Consider the following 23987-nt stretch of genomic DNA (forward strand, 5'->3'; position numbering starts at 1 on the left):
AAATGGTCTTATTTCATTCTTTTTTATAGATGAGTGATATTTCATTGTATGTATGTACCACATCTTTATCTATTCATCTGTCGATAGACATTTAGTGTGCTTCCATGTCCTGGCTATTGTGAATAATGCTGTCATGAACACAGAGGTGCATGTATCTTTTTGAATTAGTTGTCTCTAGATGTATACCCAGGAGTGGGATGGCTGTGTTGTATAAAGCCTCTAAACTTCTAACTAGAGTTAAGCTTATGTTTTCTTCAATGCATCTACTTACATTTTACACAATGAATGTCATTTGACACACATGCTTGCTCAATTTAGAAAGCTTCGTCAAGTCTCCCTGCAGTGTTTAATTATTCCCTTGGCCCCCAGCGTCTCTGTCAGTGTCTGCCAGTGAAGGCCAGGCAGAGTGGTAGAGGAAGGCCCATTGTCTGGGAATCAGGATGTGTTTTTTCCTATCTGTGACACCTTGACCAAGTCTCCGTGCTATAGATTTCTTTTCCTATCTGCAAAATGAAGGATTAGACAAAACAGCAATGAAAGAAACCGCCTTGCACCAAATTCTAAAAGCTTTTAATTCACTATAACTGTTTATACATCTTGCATAAAGGTGGTTAAATAAGACATATACAAGGAAGGTCCCCAAGGCTCTTCTCTGTTAACGCTTCTCCATTGAGAGAAGTGTCTGCTCAGCCTTACCTTTGTTTTTAAGCAAGTTTTCTAACCATGGTGAAACATTTCCTCTACTTCCACCATAAGTCAGTATTTTTAGTATGAAAATTTGTGAAATGCTTTCTAAAATAAAGTCAGTTCTGTTTCCTGACTTTACCTTGTCTTTACCCTTCACAACCTTGATGCTTTGTGTTAGTCCTCTTTGTTTTCTGCTAAATGTTGCCCTGGTGTGTGGCCCACAGTGTCACAGATAACATAGCAGTTTCTCAAGCAGGGTATATTGAATAGAAGTGTGGGGAGTAAACCCCCCAAATTGTATAAATACCAGTGAAAAATCATCTGATATCAAAAAATGTATGTGTGTATGTCGGACTGTGTGTATGTTGGACTCTTTGAGACCCCGTGGACTGTAGCCCACCTGGCCCCTCTGTCCATGCAATTGTCCAGCCAAGAATGCCAGAGTGCATTGCCGTGCCCTCCTCCAGGGGATCTTCTCGACCCAAGGGTGGAACCCAGTTCTCCTACTTTGCATTGCAGGTGGATTCTTTACCCACCGAGCCACCTGGGAAGCCCTTATAACTCCATATATGTATTTAATAATTGAGTTTTGGTTAACCTAGTTTAAGGTTAGGAATATTGACTTCAACTACCTCTGTTTTAAAAAAAATTTTATTGACGTATAGTTGATTTACAGTGTCATGTTAATTACTGCTCTACATACATGGCGCATACATTCTTTTTCATTTTTTTTCATTATGTCAGCCACCTCTGTCTTTGCATAAGTATTTAGGTGACTGAACAAGGATAGAGTTTCATTATTCACACATTTTATTGTAATCACAAAGATAAGGCATTAGAGAATGTTTATTATTAAACTTGTCATGCATATCTTATCAATTTAGCACCAAGCTAGGAAAATGTTTGTGGAAAAATGATTTATTAGGACCAGATTTTCAGCCTTTGTGATGGAGATAATTGTGGATGTGTTATTTTACTCTTTGAAATGAAGATGTCACTTTTGCTCCGAAGGGTATATGCTCCAAAATATATTTAAAGCAATGATGATCTGTTTTTCTGAAGAAACTTGTTTAGTTTAATTTCTCTGGTGTTCAGTAACTAGGAGCAATCATGTCTAGAGACCAAAGGTTTTGATCATGTGGAACAGAATTTGCAGTCTAAGAGTTAGACCGTTAAAATACTTTCTGTGAGGGAAACATGAAGTGATTACATTGATGTCTCAGAAAAAAATTAATAGGTTAGGAATGGAAGAAGTTTTTGGAGGCTTGCATAGACCCAGTAGAAGGTATTTTCAATAGTCTAGGTTTGAGGTAGTTATCGGTTGAACTAGATGAATTGTCATGAGAATAAAAAAGAAGTGATAGATTCAAGAGTTTCTAGAAAGAAAGTAACTGACTGTATATCCAAAAGGAGAATGGAGGAGGAGTTGAAATAGGATGACTGGGGAAAATGACCAGTCTCAGAAACTGACAGATTTAGCTAAATGAACTTAGGTGATTTATATTGTTTGTGACAGGGCCGGGGGAGGGAATGATTTTGTCTGTTTTGTTTTTAGAGTATTATGGAGACGTAAAGATGGCTTCCCTGGTGGCTCACATGGTAAAGAATCCACCTGCAATGCAGGAGACCTGGGTTTGATCCCTGGTGTGGGAAGATCCCCCAGAGGAGGAAATGACAACCCACTCCAGTATTCTTGACTGCAGAATTTCATGGACAGGGAAGCCTGGTAGGCTACAGTCCATGGGATCACCAAGAGTTGGACATGACTGAGCGACTAACAGAACAACTACAAGAGGGGTAAAGAATTCAGCTTTTAGACATCCTGAGTTCGAGAGGACTGTAAAACATCAAAGTAGAAATTCATCAGAAAATCCAAAATATGGACTATAGTTCACAGTCCATGTCTGGAGATATTGACTTAGGGATTGTCAGTAGAGAGACGAAGTGGATGCCATGGGAGTAGCTAGAATATCCAATAGAGAGAAGCACAGATGTTTGAGCACAGAATTCTATGAAATATCTAGAGGTCCTCATTTATGAGACAGAAAGAAAAGAAAGAGCCTGATGGTCAGAGAAGGAACAGCCAAAGGTATAAAGACAGAGTAAGGACAGGGTGGTATCATGGGAATCAGGTCAGAGAAAGAGACACAAAATGGCATTTGAATCCTTCCCTATGGAGATCTAGGTAGAACAGGGCCAGGCAACCATACTTGGTGATGAGAACACCACTGGTGATCTTCAAAGATGCAGTTTCAAGAGTTAGTGGTGGTGATGGTGGTGGTGATGAGAGACGGAGGGAGGTGGGAGCAAGATGGGAGGCATGTGTCCTATAAGGAGGTGGGCCTCAAGTCCCATGTTTGGGAAAATTTAACTCTGAATAAAAGAAGATCATATGGAAAGTGTGTATGGCAGTCCTAAAGCAGGTTGGAAAAGAATTTCCAGACACAGAGCATTGCAGAAAGGAGTGAATTTACTAAGAACAAAGAGCAGAGATAATGTGGAAGCTGTGAACACAGCAGGCCGACCTCTTGACAAACCAGGGAAAGTTGACATTTTTTATGGGCTACTAGCCAATTTTTATAGTCTCAAGACAAAGAAAATTCTTGCCGGAAGGGTAGCATTAAATGATTGGTTGGGTGCTACAGGGTGAGTACAGGGGTGAGTATTTTTGCCTAATTTGGGGTCAGGAAGCTGGCCAGTAAAGATCAAGGGGCTTTGAGCAATGGTTGCAATGGGGTTTAGACAATTTTTCAGGTGACCTTGGTTCTGGGCTCCACTTCTGTGGCCTTGATGCAAGGCCTTGCACCTGTGGCCTTGGGATAGGATTCCACAAAATAGTTAGTGGGGAGACTGGGATTAGGTGAAGATAGCTATGCATTTGTGAAATGGGAGGGAGAGGAATTGGGAGGAAGGGATTGAAAACTGAAGGGGGATAAGAGGATTGAAGGAACCAAGTTCGAAAACAGGTAAAAGGAAAGGGGCTCATTTGCTGTCGTACAAGAGAGAAAGGGTCAGAATCTCTCTCTCAGCCCCAAAAAAGGAGCAAGTCCTCAAGACTGGTGAAGGAAGATCTGAGACAAAAATATGAAAAGGGGAAGAAACTTGGAGAGCCTTGGTCTTCTGAAGAGGTGGAAATGGGGCCACTGTGTAGATAGAAAGTGAATGAGCAAGAGACACAGGCAAAGAATTCCTTCCACTATTTCTTCAAATGGCAGCTTCCCATGAGGCAGGGAGATAAGACACAGGCAGAATGCGGTGTATCATAAAACCCACATCATTTTACATAATGACTGTTCACACGCCTGCCTCCTTTACTAGAATGTCGGTCTTTTGAAGGCAGAGACTTCTTTCTAGCACTTTTTGAAGTGCAAGAAAGCACAAAGGGTGATATAAAAGCACATTTGTACCATCGTGATGGTTTCTAGTTTGCCTTTTTTTTTTTTAAATAAACACTGGGGAAAGAATGGAGAAACACTTTGTCCTTATTTTCACCTCCTGTTCCATTCCTTTCTCTCCCTTCCTAGAAGCAAATGCTATCGTGAATGTATATCCCCTTAGCCTAACTGTGTATCTATTTATCTGTATCCATGAATATTCCATAATATTTTTACTGTATGATTTTGAAAATTTTCACAAATGGCTTCATATTATGCTTACCAATTATGCAATTTATCTCTTTTTTTTATTTAGCTTTTTTAAACAAAACTAGTGAAAAAAAATAATAAAATAAAATAAAATTAGTTTTGAAGTCTCACCATGTTGAGAAATATAGACTTAGTTCCTTTCCTTTAATTTCTCATATTTTATTAATCTTTGCATCCTCCATCTCCAGGGTAGCATAGGTACCCACATAGCAAATATTATTAGGGAATAAATTAGGGCAAAAATATCATAAACAGATACTTTGTATAGCTGTTTGTTATGAAATACTTTTAACTATAATCTCTTTTCTCTGTCATTGTGTATTTTCTTCCCCAGGCTAATGTTTTTTAAGAAGAGTAATTATGCCTTATGCCAATGCATTCTATTCTTAATGCCTACTTCACTGTTTGGCACATGGTAAAAGTGAAAGTCACTCAGTCGTATACGACTCTTTGCCACCCCATAGACTATACAGTCCATGGAATTCTCTGGGCCAGAATACTGGAGTGGATAGTCTTTCCCTTCTCCAGAGGATCTTCCCAACCCAGGGATCAAAGCCAGGTCTCCTGCATTACAGGCGGATTCTTTACCACCTAAACCACAAGGGAAGCCCAAGAATACTGGAGTGGGTAGCCTATCCCTTCTCCAGGGGATCTTCCCAACCCAGGAATTGAACCGGGGTCTCCTGCATTGCAGGCAGATTCTCTACCAACTGATCTATGAGGGAAGTCCATTGTAACTCCTCAGTAAACTGATTGAATGAGTGACTCTTTACTGTAAGTATTATTTTTTGAAAGTTCAGACTCTGAGTACATAAGTGTTTTTCCAAGACCATGTGGTTGGAATCAGGACTAATAATCAGGTTTTGTTTTGTTTTTTTTCATTTATTTTTATTAGTTGGAGGCTAATTACTCTACAATACTGTAGTGGGTTTTGTCATACATTGACATGAATCAGCCATGAATTAGGTTTTCTGATACTAAATCCAGTGGTCTTTTCATTTTACTATTGAAAGAGCTATTATAAGGCCTATATTAGGGAATCAATAGGAAAGAAATTATTATAATGAATTATTGCCCTGATATAACCAATAAATGGACTCCAAGTACCTACGTAATTGGGGAAAATTAATAACCATAACCAGGTGTAAGGCCTTGAAATTTATCATGAGCATTAACTTAGAATGTTTTATCATATGGTCATTAAACCACGTGAGGTCCATATTGTAAAGGAGATAGGTGAGTTATGAGGACGCACAGGATTGCAAGAGTGAAGGATTAGGCAGGGAGCAGTTTTACTAAAGTACAACTCTTCTGCCAAGGTTACTGGTAACCCAATTGCCTTTGACGACACACTAGTGTTTATCTCCCCTTCTGGGTTCAGTGATGCCGCTGCCCCTGACTCTCCTCCACCTCACTTTCTTGACCACCTCCTAAGAAACCCTTCCCTCAAACAGGGACAGTTGAGTGGAGATCTGAAGGAAATGACAGGAGTTCTAGGAAAAAAGATCTCAAGAACTCCTCAGACACCCCCCACACTCTAATCTGTCCTCTCTCTAGGCTGGATTAATATCAATCAATACTTTTAACCCTTCCCTTGATGAATTGGAGGTTTGACCCCAGTCTCCTCACTCAGAAGCAGGTCTTCATCACCTCTTGCCTTCCTGGAACAACTCTTGGGTCCTGGGCAGCTATTAAAGTTGGGATTGCTGCAAAGAACCAGCTCTGGAGGGCAACACACCCTAACGCCCCTGACAGAGCAACTGGGTGGTCAGTCTGCACAGGAAAAGGCCTTTTAAGGAACTTATTTTGAAGTATAAGCACTGTTAGCCCACTTTCAGACTCATATCTTGGTCATTTTGGGGCATCCTTTACAATTTGTTACATTTAGAGTGTTGGTCACTTCAGTCATGTCCTACTCTTTGCAACCCCTGATCTGTAGCCAGCCAGGCTCCTTTGTCCATAGAATTCTCCAGGCAAGAATACTGAAGTGGGAAGCCATTCCCTTCTCTAGGCGATCTTGACCCGGGGATCGAATCCAGGTCTCCTGCATTACAGGCGGATTCTTTACCATCTGAGCCACAAAGGCAGTCCCACATAAAGGACATTTAACCATACCAATTTAACAAACGCTTGTTGAGGTGGACTCTGCCTCTTGTTTTTGTTGAATTGAGTCAGGACACAGATTCTCTGCCACACCTCTTGCTCAAGATGCACTTTTACAGTTTTCCTGACACCCCAGTACTCGGATAGATGCAACATTCCCTCCTCACATAACAAAAAGTCAGGCACTAGATGATCTGATCTCACCCAGGATCATCCATGCACGCCCCTTCTTCCCATAACATAATCTGAAGATCACAGTTTTAGGCTTAAAAATCAGATCAGGTCGTCAGAGAATTTTTGTTCTGCTTCCAGGTATCAGAGATCATATGAGGAATGAAATTTGATTACCACAACACTGACATTTCTTGGACATATTCTTAAATTTGGGGGTGAATAGTATAGAGTACTTGTAATCAGGACAGTCTTATATCCCTGTGATAATCAGAAGCATCCTTGGATGTTCTACACTCACTCAAGAGGGATGTAGAAATTAAACTGTATCAGTGACTTTGTATGAAGAAATAAGTGAGATGACAGTAACCAAGAAGCAGATGTGGGGCATGGATGGCTCATTAGAAAGAGCATCAATTGTTTATTTTGAAGTCCTAGTGCCAGATCCATACAAGTTCATGAATTAGATCCAATGCCTAGTGAATAAATGGCATTTAATTAGAGAAAGGAAAATGGAAAAAGAAAACAGAAGAAACGGGCTAAAGTAGAGTAACTGGGACTTCCCTGGTGATCCAGTGGTTAAGACTCTGCACTCCCAATCCAGGGGGCATGGGTTCGATCCCTGGTCAGGAGATTAAGATCTCACAGGCCACACAGCAGGGCCAAAAAAAAGTAAAATTGAATAACTAATGAGCTCATATTGAGTCTTGAAAATATGTCTTAAAAATATATCGTAATTTTTAGGAACTTCCCTGGTGGTTCAGTGGTTAAGAATCTGCCTTGGAATACAAGGGGCACATGTTTGATCCCTGGTTAGGGAACTAAGATCCCATATCCTGTGGAGCAACTAAGTCTGAGCACCGCAACTGTGGAAGCCCACACGCTCTCGAACCTGCGTGCCACAACGATAGTCTATGCGCTGTGCAACAAAGGAATCTGGGAAGCACAACTAAGACCCAAGGCATCCAAATAAATAGATAAATATTAAGCGCGCACACACACACACACACACACACACACACACACACATATATATCTTAGTTTTTAATGTGGAAGATAGTAACTCAACACTGAAGGGACTCAAGGAAGGCACATAAGGGTCTCATGTCTGAGGAGGGAACTGATGAAAGGTTGTAGCCTTTAATATCTGATGATGAAAAGAGATCTCCTTTCTTTGGGGTGAGTCCCTGATTCCAATTTTACATTTGTGGAGCAATTAGCAGGACGCCTCTTGGCTTTGCTTGGTCTCCTCCGTTAGAAGAATGCCTCTGATATGTAATATTTGTTTCAAAACCCAAAGAAGCTTGTTTCCTTTTGAGGTTTGCCTTACTTTTTATGTTCTGAAGTTCATTTTGGACCTCAGATTTTGCTCCAAGCAATAAAACTGGTTGGCTTGTACTAACATAATGGAGCCGTAATTTTAGCCAACTCTGGGGGGTGGGGAGATAGTTAAGGTGTGTAGTGGTTTCTGTGGTTTCTATGTGGAGTAGAATTCCCTGCAAAGCTTTTCCATGTGGTGTTTTAATAGCTGTCTTAAAACTCTCTGATGCATGGAGCAAAACTGAATTAGACTCATGTGCTAGATTGCTAGGATGGGCCAAGAAACCAAAGAAACAAAAGAGAAACAATCAAACAGCCTAAACTCAGAGGCTGTCAGAAGAAGATCCTCAAGACATATCCAAGTTGAAAATTAAAGACATGATCACCTGATTTAACCCATTTTTGCAGGACTTTCTAAGGAAAATTGGAATTTTTTCTTTGCACGTATTAATATTTTATTTTGCATGGAATTTTACAACTTACAAAATGCTTCACATATATTGAAGCATTTTGTAAGTTGTAGGAAGTATATATATAATATATGTATATATCGGAGAAGGCAATAGTACTCTTGCCTGGAAAATCCCATGGACAGAGGAGCCTGGTAGGCTGCAGTTCATGGGGTCGAGAAGAGTCAGACATGACTGAGCGACTTCACTTTCACTTTTCACTTTTATGCATTGGAGAAGGAAATAGCAACCCACTCCAGTGTTCTTGCCTGGAGAATCCCAGGGATGGGGTTGCACAGAGTCGGACACGACTAAAGTGACTTATCTGTAGTAGCACAACAACCTTTGGAAGTTTGTGTTATTAGATCCATTTTTATGAATGAGAAAACTGTCACAAAGATAGATCCAAGGTCGTCTGGCTGAGAAACTACAGAGGCAGAATTGGATACCACCTTAAAGCTCTGCATATTTACACCAGAACTTCAATAATTTTAATTAGTGATCATATTTAATATTCATGAAGCAAGGGCCACCGGACGAGTAGTGTGTATAGACAGTAAAGATGTTTCTGGACTGCTGAATTCTCATCAATGAATATAAGGCATTGTAGTGTTGTCTAAACTGCAAGAGAATATACTGCTCCTTTCATTCAAATGCTCAGTGATTCAGAGACATGGTTCCCTCCAAAGTGCTAAGTGTAGCTGATAAAATGCCACGTACTTAGTTGGCATTCCCATATTAAGAATGTGTAAAAATTCTCTTTAGTGTGTGGTTTTGGCTGCTAAGTTCCAGGAACATTTTTGAATGTTACTATATGCCAGGCACATGGGCACAGTAGAAAGTTATCTAGGTGATATGATTCTAGCGAAGCCTTTTCCACTGCCCCAGCCCATTGCCTAAAATACCTTCCTCAGCAGGGCATCCCATCCTCCTGAGTTAGTCCAGGAGTCACTGTGATTCCTTTGAAAACTGTGGGTAGCTTGAAAAGAAGAAAATATTTTAAACTTTTTTCTTTTAATTTTACCAAAATCCTGGGGTATATTTATTCATCCAGTTAGCAGAATCAACTATTAAGACTCTGAGTTAAATAATTCTACCCAAGAGAAGGGATGGGGAATTCTAGAAATTCACCCATCAGAACCCAGGGGAGCCAGAATATAGCAGCAACAGGTCAGGGAGCCCATCTTATCCAGAGAGAGGGTTACCCTAAGGGTCTCTATCCAGAATAAACTGCAGTCACTTTGCTTTTTTTTTTTTTTTAACTTTTATTTGCATGTATTTTTTGCAGCATTTATTTCCAGGCCATAAGTTTTTGTTTCTTCAGTTTCTTCTGAGCTCTTTTACTTCTGTGCAACCTCCTCTTCTGGTTTAGGAACAACCTGTTCTTTTTCAGTAAGGATAATCTCAATGTGGCCGGGAGAGCTCATGGAGGCAGTGATCTGACCATGAGCTCTATAAATCCTGTGCCCTGGGGGGCTTTGTTTTACCTGGATGTGCTCAATGACCAGAGAATCTACATCTAAGCCCTTAAGTTCAGCATTCATCTCTGCATTTTTTAGCGTGTGCAGTAAAAATTCAGCACTTTTTTGGGGCCACCAACCCTTCCCATCTAGCCCCACTGTTCGGCCTTTGCACACCTACCAACTCCACCATTTGTAACAATGGACTGGCACATGTTGTTTCTTTAAAGTGACATCTTTCAGATACTTGGTGGCTTTTTGGATATGCATGCCCTTAATGGCCTGGGTGATTTCATGAGTGTTCTTAAAGTGAACACAAAGAATTGAACCCTTGATTTGCATGATTTTGTGGAGTTTTCTGGGTCAAGTGAATGGCGCACCATTTTTAGAGGTCAGTTTAGGCCACTTACCGGAAATGATCACTTTGCTTTTGTTTTCAAGAACTAGTCCTACCTGATATTAGTATTACAGATCTGGATCCATAAGATTAACCAGGTGAGTATTTGCAATGCAAATACCAAACATTTGATCCAAGTTCTTCAAGTAAGCAGGTCCCCATCTCTAATGAAAATTAGCCTCGTAGCCAGTCTTCTGTGTGTGGCTGTTTCAGAACTCATCCTCTCCTTAGTCAGCCTCTGTAATCCTCATTTAACTCTAATCCCTGTCTTTTCACAGCTGATGATGGGTTGACATCTCTGACAGATCAGCACCAAGTACAAAATGATTTAAAGCTTTCTCCTGCCCCACACTCACGTTCTCTCCCACAGCTCCCAAAATTCTATACCTGTAGAGTTTTAAATATCCTGTGTTCATGATTTTTGCCATCTCTTCCAAAGACCTAAAATATTTTAAAAATATACTAGTTAACAAGTTTGTTGTTATCAAAAGAAAATTATTTTACAAATTAGACTGTCACTCATGAGGCAGCTGTTGATATTGTTTGATTTTTTTTCTTGGTTCACCCATAAGCTTTCTACACTTGAAACAGCATGTATGGGATAACTATGTTTGTTCTAATGACTAACACAAGGAGAAGCCCCCAACATAATATCCGTCATGATGGCTTTGATTATTGCTAAGTGCTGTGCCGAGAAAGGCTCTCTATAGATTTTCTCATTCAATCTTCAAAACAATCCCAAGCTACCCTTATTTATACATGAGGCACAGAGAAGTTAAGTAACAGCTGGTTCGCTGAGCTTCGAAAACAGGCATTCTCTATCCTGAGACCAGGATCAAAGATCACTATGCCACAATGACCAATGCTTTTCCAAGGGGCCACCGGAGTATGAGGGAGTCTCATCACCGGTGGGCAGGGAGTACTGGGGCTCTCCCACGGCAACAGCCACAGTGCTCAGGTCCTGATGGGGAAGTAACCCCTGAGATGGCCAAGAGGAAAGGAGAGCCTTGGAGTGGGTTGGCTCTGCTTCTGCCACAGTGGCCTCTCTGTCCTTACCTCGTCACCTGCGTTTATAGAGCCTATTTTGAAGGATAGTGCTAAAGGCCAGGCCACCACTGAACCAGCATCAACAGACATTTAATTATGAATTCACATGGCACACGGCTGCACATGTGTATTGGGGGCAGGTAGGGGGAGGATGGAAATAATCTGCTTTTAAATGGATAAAGTAGCAAAAAAAAAAAAAAGATAATCTGCTTTGCCCTTCAGCATTTTCTCAGCGACAGCCTTGGCCTTGTAAGTCAAGATCAGCTCTGTCAGTCTCAGACCCACAGACCTTCCTGGGATGGGGGCCACAGTGTGCTGCTAAATATTTAATAACCTGCTCTTCAGGAGGGAAGCTCTGATTCATAGCATTGCTGTTGCCGCAGTGTAAATGCTCCCACCGCAGCAAATTTCAGGCTATCAACACAGCCTCACTGAATAGAGTCAGGAAGAGCTGTGGGCAATCAGATTCAGCACACTCCTGGATGAAGTTAGAAAATTCGGCCAAAGCTGATTCGTGAGAAAAGACCCTGATGCTGGGAGAGATTGAAGGCAGGAGGACAAGGGGACAACAGACGACAAGATGGTTGGATGGCATCACTGACTCAATGGGCATGAATTTGAGCAAGGTCCAGGAGATGGTGAGGGGCAGGGAAACCTGGTGTGCTGCATCCCATGGGGTCTTAGAGAGTTGGACATGACTGAGCGATTCAACAACAACAGCAACGACAACACTCCTGGATGAAGTCAGAAAATTAGGGTGTTCAGAGAGGGTGGTGTTGCTGCAGGAGACAAGAGTCAGGTGTACATTCTGGACCCAGACGACTCATTTTGTGCGTGGCTCCTCGTCTCCCCACCCTACTCTGATACCTTCCACCGTAAAATCAAGCTCCTAAGAATTCTTGTCAAAGGCATCTTAAAAGAGAACGGAATCATAGAACTTGCAGCCCGTAGGCAATAGGTGAAAGGGAAGAGGAATTGTCCACCAGTGGCCTTTTTGATGGAGATAGGAGAAAGTGGGAAAAAGGACAGAGGTGGGAGGAGTAGTTTTTTAGTCAGCACGTACATGTATGTGATTCTTTGGCTTTTCCCTCCTCTTCGGAAGAGCTGCCTCCTTCCCCTAGCTGCCAGTCTGGTTACTGGTCTGAGTCACTCCCAGGAAACAGGTCTTAGCAGAGGGATGGCTTAGCAGGGTTTAGCTTCCCACAGCCTTGTTACTGACCCCTGATATGAACCATGTTAGATCAGATACAGTCTGTTTTCCTCCCAAAGGACTTCAGGGCTAGGGACTGGAGGTCCTGCTCAGTTTCCTGACATTCTAGGGCTTTATGATTCCCAGGGTCAGATTTCTTTCCAAGCATCTTCTCTGTTGATTAACAGATATTTACATAGAGAGAGCCCTGCCCTGTTTTGCCTTCACTGCTGGGCACTGTGAGCTGCAGAAGCAGGTAAAACAGTGTTTCCAGTCTAAAGGGCTTACAGTCTCTTTGAGAAAATGCGACAGTCCTGTGAAATAATCCTTAAATAAGGAACGCTTATAACAGCATGGTGATGATATGCCAAACTGTAGCCTTTATAGTAAATTGTGAGAAACCTATAATTAAAGAAGCATCTGCATGCTGTGCTGTGCTTAGTCGCTCATTTGTGTCCAGCTCTTTGCGACTCCGTGGACTGTAGCCCACCAGGCACCTCTGTCCATGGGGATTCTCCAGGCAAGAATACTGGAGTGGGTTTGCCCTGCCCTCCTCCAGGGGATCTTCCCAACCCGGGGATGAAACCCAGGTCTCCTGCATTGCAGGCGGATTCCTTACCATCTGAGCCACCAGGGAAGCGAACTTATTTAATCAAACTGCATCCTGGTCCTTTGTATTATTCTTTTTTGTTACATAACAATGCGTACCCAATTTTTAACTTATATTTCCAACTCATTTTACAGTTAGGATCCCCTTTTAACAAATACGATTATAGCAGCCAGTTCAATGTAATAAAAATATTTCTTCTTCTGGCCAACAGCCCATACTAACACTCCTTTGCTGATGGAGATCCAAGACTCCTTTTGAAGGAAAAACCCTGTATGAGAAAGACATTCACAAATCCCTGTCCATTAGGCAGTAAATCTACTTAACAAAAAGGTTATCCTTTCAGCAGAGTATTGACATAAAGTACAGGTTTGCATACCTGCACAGTGTTAAATAACTCTCAACAAAAACCTGACTTTTTCAATGTTGCATTGATTTTATTTGGGGCTTTATAGGGCTTTTTGCCTCATAGAGCTCCACAGGTTCCAATCAGGTCTGGGTAGAGGACTGTGGGAATCTCACCCCGATCATCCAGGGCAACAGATCCCCTGACACACTAGCAAAGGAAGCAGAAGAAAGCATGTGCCTATCTGCCCTTGTCATTCCCCGTATCAGCCAATCAACTGTGCTAACAGAAAGCAGAAATCTCACTCTCATCAAGGAAAAGCTACATTTCACTTATTTTTTTCAATTTATTTTATTGACGTATATTTGATTTATAATGTTGTGTTACTTTCTCCTATATAGCAAAGTGATTCAGTTTTACATATATGTATATATATATATTATATATATGTACATATATATATTCTTTCTACATATTCATTTCCATTATGGTTCATCACAGCATATTGAATTAAGTTCCCTACACTATACTACTTTTCACTGACATTTGAAAGGGTTTTGGTAACTATATTAGAATATTGGAATGCCTAAGTAAAAGTTGGAGAATTTTCAATGTATGAAAGAAAAATTGTTATGAATCTACCGTGTGTCTCTGGGACAGTGGGTTTATGTGAGCAGCCAGATTCTCTGCATTTACATGAGTACTTTCTTGCCGTAGGAGTCAGGTATGTGTTTGGGTTAGGGCACCCTCCTGCCAGGCTTCAAATTAGGTGAGGCTGGTAAAGTAAATAAAAGGTAATGGATTGTGTCCATTCATGACTTCATTCCATCCTGGGAGTGACTTTATCAATAACTACTCGAGGGCAAGACTTGGCAATAAGCATGTTCAGTAGATGTCTGCCGGCAATAGAAAGCTGCTTTTATTTCCTAAGGTGTTTGAGATGTGCCAGACTGAAACCCTCTTCCCTCACTGTTGGATACATCTAGTGTAGTTTTCCGAAGATGATTAATGGTTTCTTTCTCTAGGCTCATGCAGCTAATTACACCCAAGCTTCTTGAACTGTCTTAATCAAATTCACACACAGGTAGGAGCCCTGCAGGACCCAGGAGTGTGATGAATCAGGTTCCGTGTGTTGTGCTTTCATTTGTCCTCTCTGGTCAACACTCGTTTTCTCTGTGCTCACTTCGCTTGCTGCCCTGTGAACTCAAATTTAAGGGCTGTGTTTAGTTGCGTGTTAGGATGGGATAACCGGTGGAGGGGTGCATTTTAACAGTATTTTGCCAAATTTAGATTGGGTTGATTTTTTTTTTCCAATTTAATTTCCTATTTTTAATACTGCAGCCAGATAGGAGAGATTTGAAATCTACCATTATCCTGAAATACTAAGAAAAAAGTTCAAAACTTATATTTGCAGAGCACCACTTAGTTAACGAGTCTCCCTAATTAGACACAGTTGGAAATGATTGCTCTCTGTGATGAGAGTGTTGTGTGTTTCCTGGCATCTCGGTGCCCCCTAGTGCAGCATGCCAGTGAGTGCATCCTTCTGGGCAGGCAATCTTTGTGTTTTTCCTGTCTGATCAGTCCATTTCATGCTTCCCTGGGTTCTGGCGATGTAATTAGACACTAATCCTTGATTCCAACAAAGTCCTTGGTCGGTCCTATTTTGCCAAATAGACCCAACTTTTAGAGCAGGTGTTTGGTGGGCTGGAGAGTGCAGAAAGTAGACCTCAGCTGGACTCTTGAGACCCCTTCCAATGGAGACACATGGCCTAGCTCCCAGTGGACCTTGTAGAGAGTTCTGAACACGAACAAATCACCTGCTCTAGTGCAGGCGATCTGTCTCAGGGTGATCGCTGGGACCCCAGGAGTTTCAGTACCTCGCCAATAATCAGAGGAAAAGATTTTGTATCAAGATGCACTCCTACAGTGCAGAGCAACAAGAACAAAGGGCTTTGAGAGAGAGACAAGCTTGGGAAATTTCCTCAAACTCTTTTAGCCTTTATAAAACAGTCTTTGATAAAAAAAAAAAAGTAATCTTAGACATTTTAAAGTTTTAATACATCATCTATTTTGAAACCTCTATATACTTTAACATGTGATATAAATCTTCCTCTATTAGGTATACTGTGGCCAAAATAGCCATTAGGTGCAATTTAAGGATTATGGAAAGGCGCTCTGAACCTAAAGGCTTGCTCTCAAAACTGTTTTGAAATAATCACAAAATTGTGAGCCATGTATGTGGTCTTCATGAAGTTCTGCCAAAATGACCTTGAAACAAGCTGTTTAACTTCGTTGGGCCTCTGTTTTTCCATCTATAAAGTATTAGTGCCCCTATTTAAAGGGATTACTTAAGGATTCAATGAGATAACATATGCCTGACACATGGCAGATTTCAATAATTGTTACTCCTACCTCCTCCTCTTTCCCTCACCTTCTTTTCTTTTTTTTCTGATTTGAAATAGTCAACACCTGTCTCGAATACCAGACACTAATGGGTAGATGGTGGATTACGATGCCCTCTTTGTGAATTGTCCCCAAAGAGCTGAGACGAAGCCAATTCTCGTCACCATTAGCTTTTGAATATTGGCTAGGAAATCTGTAAAAGAGTGTGGGATAAGCGGGTAGATGTAGCCATTAAAATCTTCAGTGTAGAAACTAACTAATAGGAACATCAAGGTATTGCCTGTTCAGGAACTGCACCTACTTGACTAAGGAAGGAAAGATTTTTCTTCTTTAATGATGATTGTGATTGCAGTTTTGACTGAGGGAGCAGACAAGAGGAAAGAAAAGGCATCCAATGTGGAGAAAGGTCATTTGGTGATTATGGAATTTTTTTCCAGTTATAAATATCACACTTGCTTTTCAGAGTCAGGCTATTTGAAAAACAGATGCTCAGTCTTCCTATGGTGAATTAGTCAACAAACAAAAAAAAAGATTTTAAATTCAGTCTAACAGAAGGAAACTCAGAGCCACACCTACATGCATGCTTGCACATATACACAAACACAAATACACACCTTGGAGATTAAACAGACATTTTTATGCTTTTATGTGTGTTATTTGTTTCGGTGGCAACACTGAAAATTGTGTGGGTTTTGTTATGTGGTTAGGGTTAGTGAGTTTCCATGCAGAGAAGTAAGAGACATTTAATGGTAGTCACTCTTTGATGGTAAAGAAGAATTTGTCTTTTCTCCCATCTATACTCTAGTTCTATCATTACCTTGACACATGAATTGGACAGAAACCCAAAGAACCGTGGAAAATTATGTATTTCATTAAAGTTCTGTGAAATCTTTCCAGATTTTAGACATTATTCTGGAATTGACCAAGGGTGAATTTTACTCTATTTTTATCAGATCTCTGGAATGGAGCTAGAGGAAATCTTACATATGCCTCTGTCCAACCCCTTTATTTTATAAATGGAGAAACTAAGATCTAAAGAGGTCGCAGGGCCAGGGTGGCCTCCCTTATTATTATCTCCCTTTCCTGATGAATGTATCATGTTTGCTTGGTCCATCTCCCCAAGGTAGTGAGTGTTCAAAAGCAATAGACCTAATTTGCATGAGTTTGGCTTTCCTTAGCACCACATCATGGGAAAGTCAGTCAATTCCATTCCTCATTTCCTCCAGAGAATTGCTTCTTCCCAACAAAATTATAATAGAGAGAAAGGGATTACTGAATAAATATATTGTTTTTTAGTAACTTGTTTTTTATTTGATGAAACATTTCATGTTCAAGTTTAAAACTGCAGCCTATTTCTTGACAGTGAAAAGAACTCGCATGTGAATTGGCAATGAGGGTGTTGTGTTTACATTAGGAGGAGAATATGTGTTCTAGTTCTGTGCTTTACAAAAACTCTGGGATTAAATTTTACCTCATGTAAAACCTATTTGGCAACTCATTCAATATTACCCAACAATCAACAAATATTTATTAAGCTCCTCCTACTTTCCTAGCAGTATTTAGAGTCTTAGCATGCATGTATCAGGGAACAAAACAAAGATTCCTGCATTGGAAATTGTACATTCATGTACATTTGTAACATACAGATGAACTATTGCTTTCCAGTACCAAAGTATTGTTGCACAGCATTCTAGTGAAAGTGTGGCATTTAAAAAATTAAAAATTGTCTTCCTGAAATTAAAGGCCTCCTTTCTCAGGGAAATTTTTTGGGCAAGTTGCATGAAATTTGGCACAATACTGCCGCCTTGTGGCTGCTTGAGTAAAAAACCCACATACACCATAAGGTCCGCCTGTCTTTAAGGTTTCTAGGAGAGTTACCCTGTTTGTCAATGGAAGCCTCTGACACAAAATCACCTCGCCAGGAGTACTTAGAACCTGATTCCTTCTGATTTTGTCACAGAACGACTGGAAGGGCTCCATCGCTTTTGTCGTTGGAAACCGGATCGAGGACGAGGTTCTCATTCGCGCTCTCACCCTCGCTGTCCAAGTCCCTCAGCGCAGGCTCTTCAGTATGGTCTCCTGGCAAGACATCGTCCAGCAGGTACCTGTCCCTTCTCACCCCGACGCCCGCTGGAGACTTCCCTCTTAAAATAATAAAGCAATGAAATCAATAAAACTAACACATTCTTGGGCTGTTTGGTAAGTTTGGGTGCAGGACTTTGCTGAAATACTTAGCTAGAATAAATTTGGAAAGATCTAATCTGGAAGGGGTTGTTTTTTGTTCATGAATGCTGCCCTTTCAATATCCATTCATTCAACAAAAATGTCTGAGGTCATACTAGGCTCCATGCTAGGTTTTGTGAGAAATTATTTAATAAAGGTCTCAATAGCAATAAAAGACAAAACTATTTAATGTTCCAAGGAAGGTCATAACTAACTGGGAAAACGAAGTCTCCAAAGCATCCTAGCTGTCAGAGGTTGGAGGAGAACAATAACACAGAGAACTTCTGTCAGAAGGCACACCCTCACACAATTACTAATGGCTTACCAAAGTGGCTATAAATATTTGAACTAACTGATGACTATCTCTTCCCCAATCCCTCAAGTCACCTAGGTACTTGAAAGTTACATCTGTCTAAGTATTCCTTAAGTAAGCCCTTCTTTTTCCTTATAAATGAATTTTCTTACAGGTCAATGGATCAAGTGCAATTTTTGGAAGTACATCTAAAAAGGCAAAGAAACCTCTAAGTGGTAATGCTCCCTTGTATTATGAGGTAGGTAAATGTATTGATTGAAGAGATTTTTGTAATTTTTTAAAAAACAGGAACTGAAGTAATAATTTTATAGTCACTTTTTTAAAAAAACTAATTCATTTTTTGAAAGCAAATCCCCTCTCATTGTTGGGGCTGTTTGTTCCTAATGATGGGCATGTAAAAAATCTTTTTACCTTTTAACAAAATCCCCCTTTAGGAAAAAAGTTGTCCCACATTGTCTACACTATCACTGTGTCCAATTGAAGACTGTAAATCAGAAATGTGTGTATATAAAAGTGTTGGGTGTACATTTTTATGGTAATTACTGAGTGTGTGATGGTATTAAAGGGGGTCGTGTTATTGGTGAATTACCAAGTGTTAGTTTCACCAAAGAAACAATGTAAAAATGCCCCAGAAAGTGCTTCCTGCACATGGCAGAGAAACAACTGGAATAATTTTCCATCCATTTGTGAACTTTGCGTACACTTCACATTCTACTCTAATCAGTGTGAAAATAACAATAATCTTCAGATTAATGATCCATTCCGCTTCTAGCAGATGCAAAAGTCTGGCCTGGCTGGCCAGTGGGTTTGTGCAAAGGACTTAGAACTCGGGCCCAGTACAGGGGCTCTCCTCTTACCCTGCCTTGTTAATATCCAACTTAGAAGAAACTATAAAAACCCAACAATTAATTAGAATATCGCTTAAAATTTGTCAGGCACTATTTTTATGACTCTGCAGACCAAAAAGCATTAAGATTTTGGGATCTTTCAAAACAAACTTGTTTGCACTTTATTTCAGTGATGACTAATAAAGTTTTTATGTGTCTCGGTTCTTGGATGGTTTCATAATAGGCTCTGTAGTGTTGCCTGAGTACTATCTGAACAAGCTCCCCTGAATTTATTTACGATTGCCAATACTGTGGATTTTGTAGCATTAACTCTTGCCGCACTGCTCCTGCTGTCATGGAAAACTCGTTCTGCACTGTTAAGGTCAGAGAACGTGCCTTCTAGCTTTTGTTAGGATGTCCCACATGTGTGTGCCCAAGTTGAAACATTATGTGATACCTGGGTTTAAAATATTGGAAGTTTTCTTCTGAAGTAGCCATAGAAATCCCCGTCCAATTCTCAGGCCTGGGATCAATTAGCCCCCACTCCCCCTCCCACCCAAAGACTCTTTCTTCTTCAAAGATGCTCAGAGAAAATCAGAGATGATAACGGGCCAGTTTTTACATCTGATGTGGACAGGCATCTTGACTTGGATGTGGGATAACCCGATGTTACAGACCCCGAGTTCAATTAGAAAGCCATTCCTCTCCAATCTGTGCTGTGACTCCGAGGAGCCTTCACTCAGAGGAGGTCCATCTCACATCTGGCTCCCCCACATTCTTCCAATGGAGCATTTGGGCAACAAGCTTCCCACACCGGCTCACAGACGCTCTTCTGAATGGTTTCAGAAGAAAAGGGAAGGCAGGATGAGCACCAGAGAGATGGACCTGGGGTGCACCAAACCTGCATTAATGTCAGTCACTGTAGCAAAAGTGGATCAAACGCATAAAACAAATGCAGGTTCCTGGGTAGTATCAGCCAAGGCCAGCATGCACATCTGGAGAAGAGGACACATCTCCAACCTCAGTCCCTCCACACTTAGGACCTGTTTTGGCCCCTCTTCTCAAGAGAAGTGAAATGCTATAGCCAGTGCCTACTGAGAGTCTCAACGCAGTTAGGAGTGGTGGCCGTGAAAGAGGCCCAGAAGCCAAACTCTGGACCTTCCAGGCATGCAGACAGTCTGCTCTTAACTCTATTTCTGGTTAAAATCTTTCATGGTCGGTAGCAGCTAGGACAGTGGCCACAGGTGAATTCCTCAAGAGCCTGTTTAGGAAGTCTTTTATTTTTCTTCTCAAAGGAAACTCTGCGGTGGGGGAAGAAAAGATAATCCAACAAAATTGCTTCTGTTACATGGGAAATTCACAGAGTTCTGTTTCCTTTTAAATCTCCATTTTGGAGGAGGGAGAACTCAAAATAGATAATATAAAGGCTATGCACTGACACTGACTTCTACTTGTAGGATACTCTCATCAGCCTTAAATCAGAGCCTCTTCGTTCATACTTTAAACACAATTCTAACCTATTTGGCTTTCTGGTTTCCCAATCTGTGGTCGATTAGGAGCAGAGAATTCAAGTGAAACTTCACTCTAATGCAGTTGATCCATGAGTAGCAAAAGAGTGTCAGAACCACATTACATATTTCCAATAACGACTTGAAATGTCTGGGCCAGCAAAGACCACATTCCACAGTGATTTGCTCAGGTTTCATTTGGATGGCTTGGTGCTATGTACACACAGCCTCATTTTGAAATTATGTAATTTCCCCCTGAAACTTTAGAGTTTCATCTAGCCACTGTGCTGTGTTTGTGAGATAGTCTTTATTTATAAATTATCATTCTTTGAAAACATGCTTAGGTTTTTGCTAATGTGATTCCACAGAGACATAGCAATCCATGTGTTGTTTCACCTTCTCTTTAGGGAAATTAGTTTTGCTCTAGAAGGAACTACAACAAAGACCCACGTGGGAATGGGAAGAGAATTTGCCCCTTTGTATATGGTCTCAAGAATGCTAGCTATCACTTCATAATTCTAGTAGTAGTGGTGGTGGTGGTGGTACTATTTCATCATGAAGATGAAGATGGTTATGATCCCATACACTGGCATTACATATAATTTCTACCATGTCATTCTATATGAAGATGTGTGCACATATGAGAATGGATATATAGACATTTCTTGCATTATTAGTGACCAGTTTTACTAAATGACAAACAATAAATACATTCTTATTCAAGCACTAGGTGTCAGACTATCTAGACAGTGGAAGGAGTGGAATATGAATAGTATAAAGAGTCTAACCTCAAGAAGTTTAAGGATTAGTTAGGGGGAAAAAAAGAAAAGAAAATAGATATGCCTGACACAGAGTAGGTATTCAATATATGTTTGTTAAATTGTATAACACAATGCAGAAAATTGTCAGTGAAGTCTATGCGGGAGAAAGGGAGTGTTCTGGGCATTTTAAGGAAGATGAGGTTAGGTCAGCCTAGGTGGTGGGAGCTAGAGGAGCCTTGTGGAGAAGGCGGCATTGGAAAGGAAGTGGAGCTGAAAATTTTGATCTTTTAAATATATTGGCCCAATTGACCCATACTACAGTTAAAATTATATACATATATATCCCCATTTTACATAGAGGGCAATGGGAGCATAGAGAAGGTAGGAATTTTAGTCATGAGAAAATTTGAGGAACTTGGATTTGATGAATTTACCATAGTTAAATACATAGCCTCAGATTTTTCCACTTTGCCACATACCCAGTCTTCTTTCACTGGGCTCAAAGCTGCCCACCCTTGGATAGAGATAGGTCTTGACTTTCAAATATGGGGGCGTTCTATGTAGAGGGAACAAACAGCTCAAGCAAAGGAACAGAAATGGAGGAGAAGACAGGCTGCATATGTGCTAAATTTGTCCTTACATTGTACCATGCATACAAATTAGGAAAGGTAAACCCTGTACGTATGTTAATTACAACTTTAAAATCCTAAAGGTGGAATTTTATGTGAAACCATCTAAAACACTGCTTTAATATTCATGCCCATGTTTAAATTTATTCTCTAAATGTGCACAAATATTTTTGTGTGTGCTTCACGGTCCACATACTGGACTTCCCTGGGGGCTCAGATGGTCAGTAATCTGCCTGCAGTGCAAGAGACCCAGGTTCAATCCCTTGTCGGAAAGATCCCCTGGAGAAGGGAATGGCTACCCTCTGCAGTGTTCCTGCTTGGAGGATTCCACGGACAGAGGAGCCTGAAGGCTACAGTCCATGGGGCTGCGAAGAGTCAGGCACGGCTTACTGACTTTCATCAACTCATTCATTCATGGTCCACATAGAGAATCTGACCTGTTCGTTGGCCAGTGTACTCAGTTCTGACCAAAACCAAAAGGGAGATATTGATGGACATTCAGAGCCAACTGAAGTGTTATCTATGAGAGAGGTCTGTGTGTATCATACATGCAAAAATTCTCCCAGTTGTGAGTAAATCTGATACTCAACGGTAGATGAGCATTTATCAGTTCAGTTCAGTTCAGTTCAGTGGCTCAGTCATGTCCGACTCTTTGCGACCCCATGGACTGCAGCACGCCAGGCCTCCCTGTCCGTCACCAACTCCCGGAGTCCACCCAAACCCATGTCCATTGAGTCAGTGATGCCATCCAACCATCTCATCCTCTGTCGTCCCCTTCTCCTCCTGCCCCCAATCTTTCCCAGCATCAGGGTCTTTTCTAATGAGTCAGCTCTTCGTATCAGGTGGCCAAAGTATTGGAGTTTCAGCTTCAGCATCAGTCCTTCCAATGAACACCCAGGACTGATCTCCTTTAGGATGGACTGGTTGGATCACCTTGCAGTCCAAGGGACACTCAAGAGTCTTCTCCAACACCACAGTTCAAAAGCATCAATTCTTCTGAGCTCAGCTTTCTTTATAGTCCAACTCTCACATCCATACATGACCACTGGAAAAACCATAGCCTTGACTAGATGGACCTTTGTGGACAAAGTAATGTCTCTGCTTTTTAATATGCTATCTAGGTTGGTCATAACTTTCCTTCCAAGGAGTAAGTGTCTTTTAATTTCATGGCTGCAATCACCATCTGCAGTGATTTTAGAGCCCCAAAATATAAAGTCAGCCACTGTTTCCCCATCTATTTGCCATGAAGTAATGGGACTGGATACCATGATCGTAGTTTTCTGAATGTTGAGCTTTAAGCCAACTTTTTCACTCTCCTCCTTCACTTTCATCAAGAGGCTCTTTAGTTCTTCTTCACTTTCTGCCATAAGGGTGGTGTCATCTGCATATCTGCTGCTGCTGCTGCTGCTGCTGCTGCTAAGTCACTTCAGTCGTGTCTGACTCTGTGTGACCCCATAGACGGCAGCCCACCAGGCTCCCCCATCCCTGGGATTCTTTAGCCAAGAATACTGGAGTGGGTTGCCATTTCCTTCTCCAATGCATGAAAGTGAAAAGTGAAAGTGAAGTCGCTCAGTCATGTCCAACTCTTAGTGACCCCATGGACTGCAGCCTTCCAGGCTCCTCCGTCGATAGGATTTGCTAGGTAAGAGTACTGGGTTGCCATTGCTTTCTCCCTGCATATCCCTGCATATCTGAGGTTATTGATATTTCTTCTGGCAATCTTGATTCCAGCTTGTGCTTCTTCCAGCCCAGCATTTCTCATGATGTACTCTGCATATAAGTTAAACAAGCAGAGTGACAATATACAGCCTTGACATACTCCTTTTCCTATTTGGAACCAGTCTGTTGTTCCATGTCCAGTTCTAACTGTTGCTTCCTGACCTGCATACAGGTTTCTCAATAG

At 41.1% G+C, this 23987-nt stretch overlaps 1 protein-coding gene across 3 annotated transcripts in view; it reads left to right on the forward strand.

The window, feature by feature from the left end:
- The window catches only part of SPAG17 (sperm associated antigen 17), a 250171-nt gene that overhangs the window by 13366 nt on the left and 212818 nt on the right, over positions 1-23987 (forward strand). For all 3 annotated transcript variants that reach the window (XM_070467229.1, XM_070467228.1, XM_070467230.1), the window contains exons 2-3: positions 17784-17924; positions 18514-18597. In XM_070467229.1, the coding sequence (XP_070323330.1) occupies positions 17784-17924; positions 18514-18597 (225 nt within the window). The remainder of the gene's footprint in view (positions 1-17783; positions 17925-18513; positions 18598-23987) is intronic.

Source organism: Odocoileus virginianus, chromosome 5 (genome assembly GCF_023699985.2).
Source record: "Odocoileus virginianus isolate 20LAN1187 ecotype Illinois chromosome 5, Ovbor_1.2, whole genome shotgun sequence".
NCBI lineage: Eukaryota > Metazoa > Chordata > Mammalia > Artiodactyla > Cervidae > Odocoileus > Odocoileus virginianus.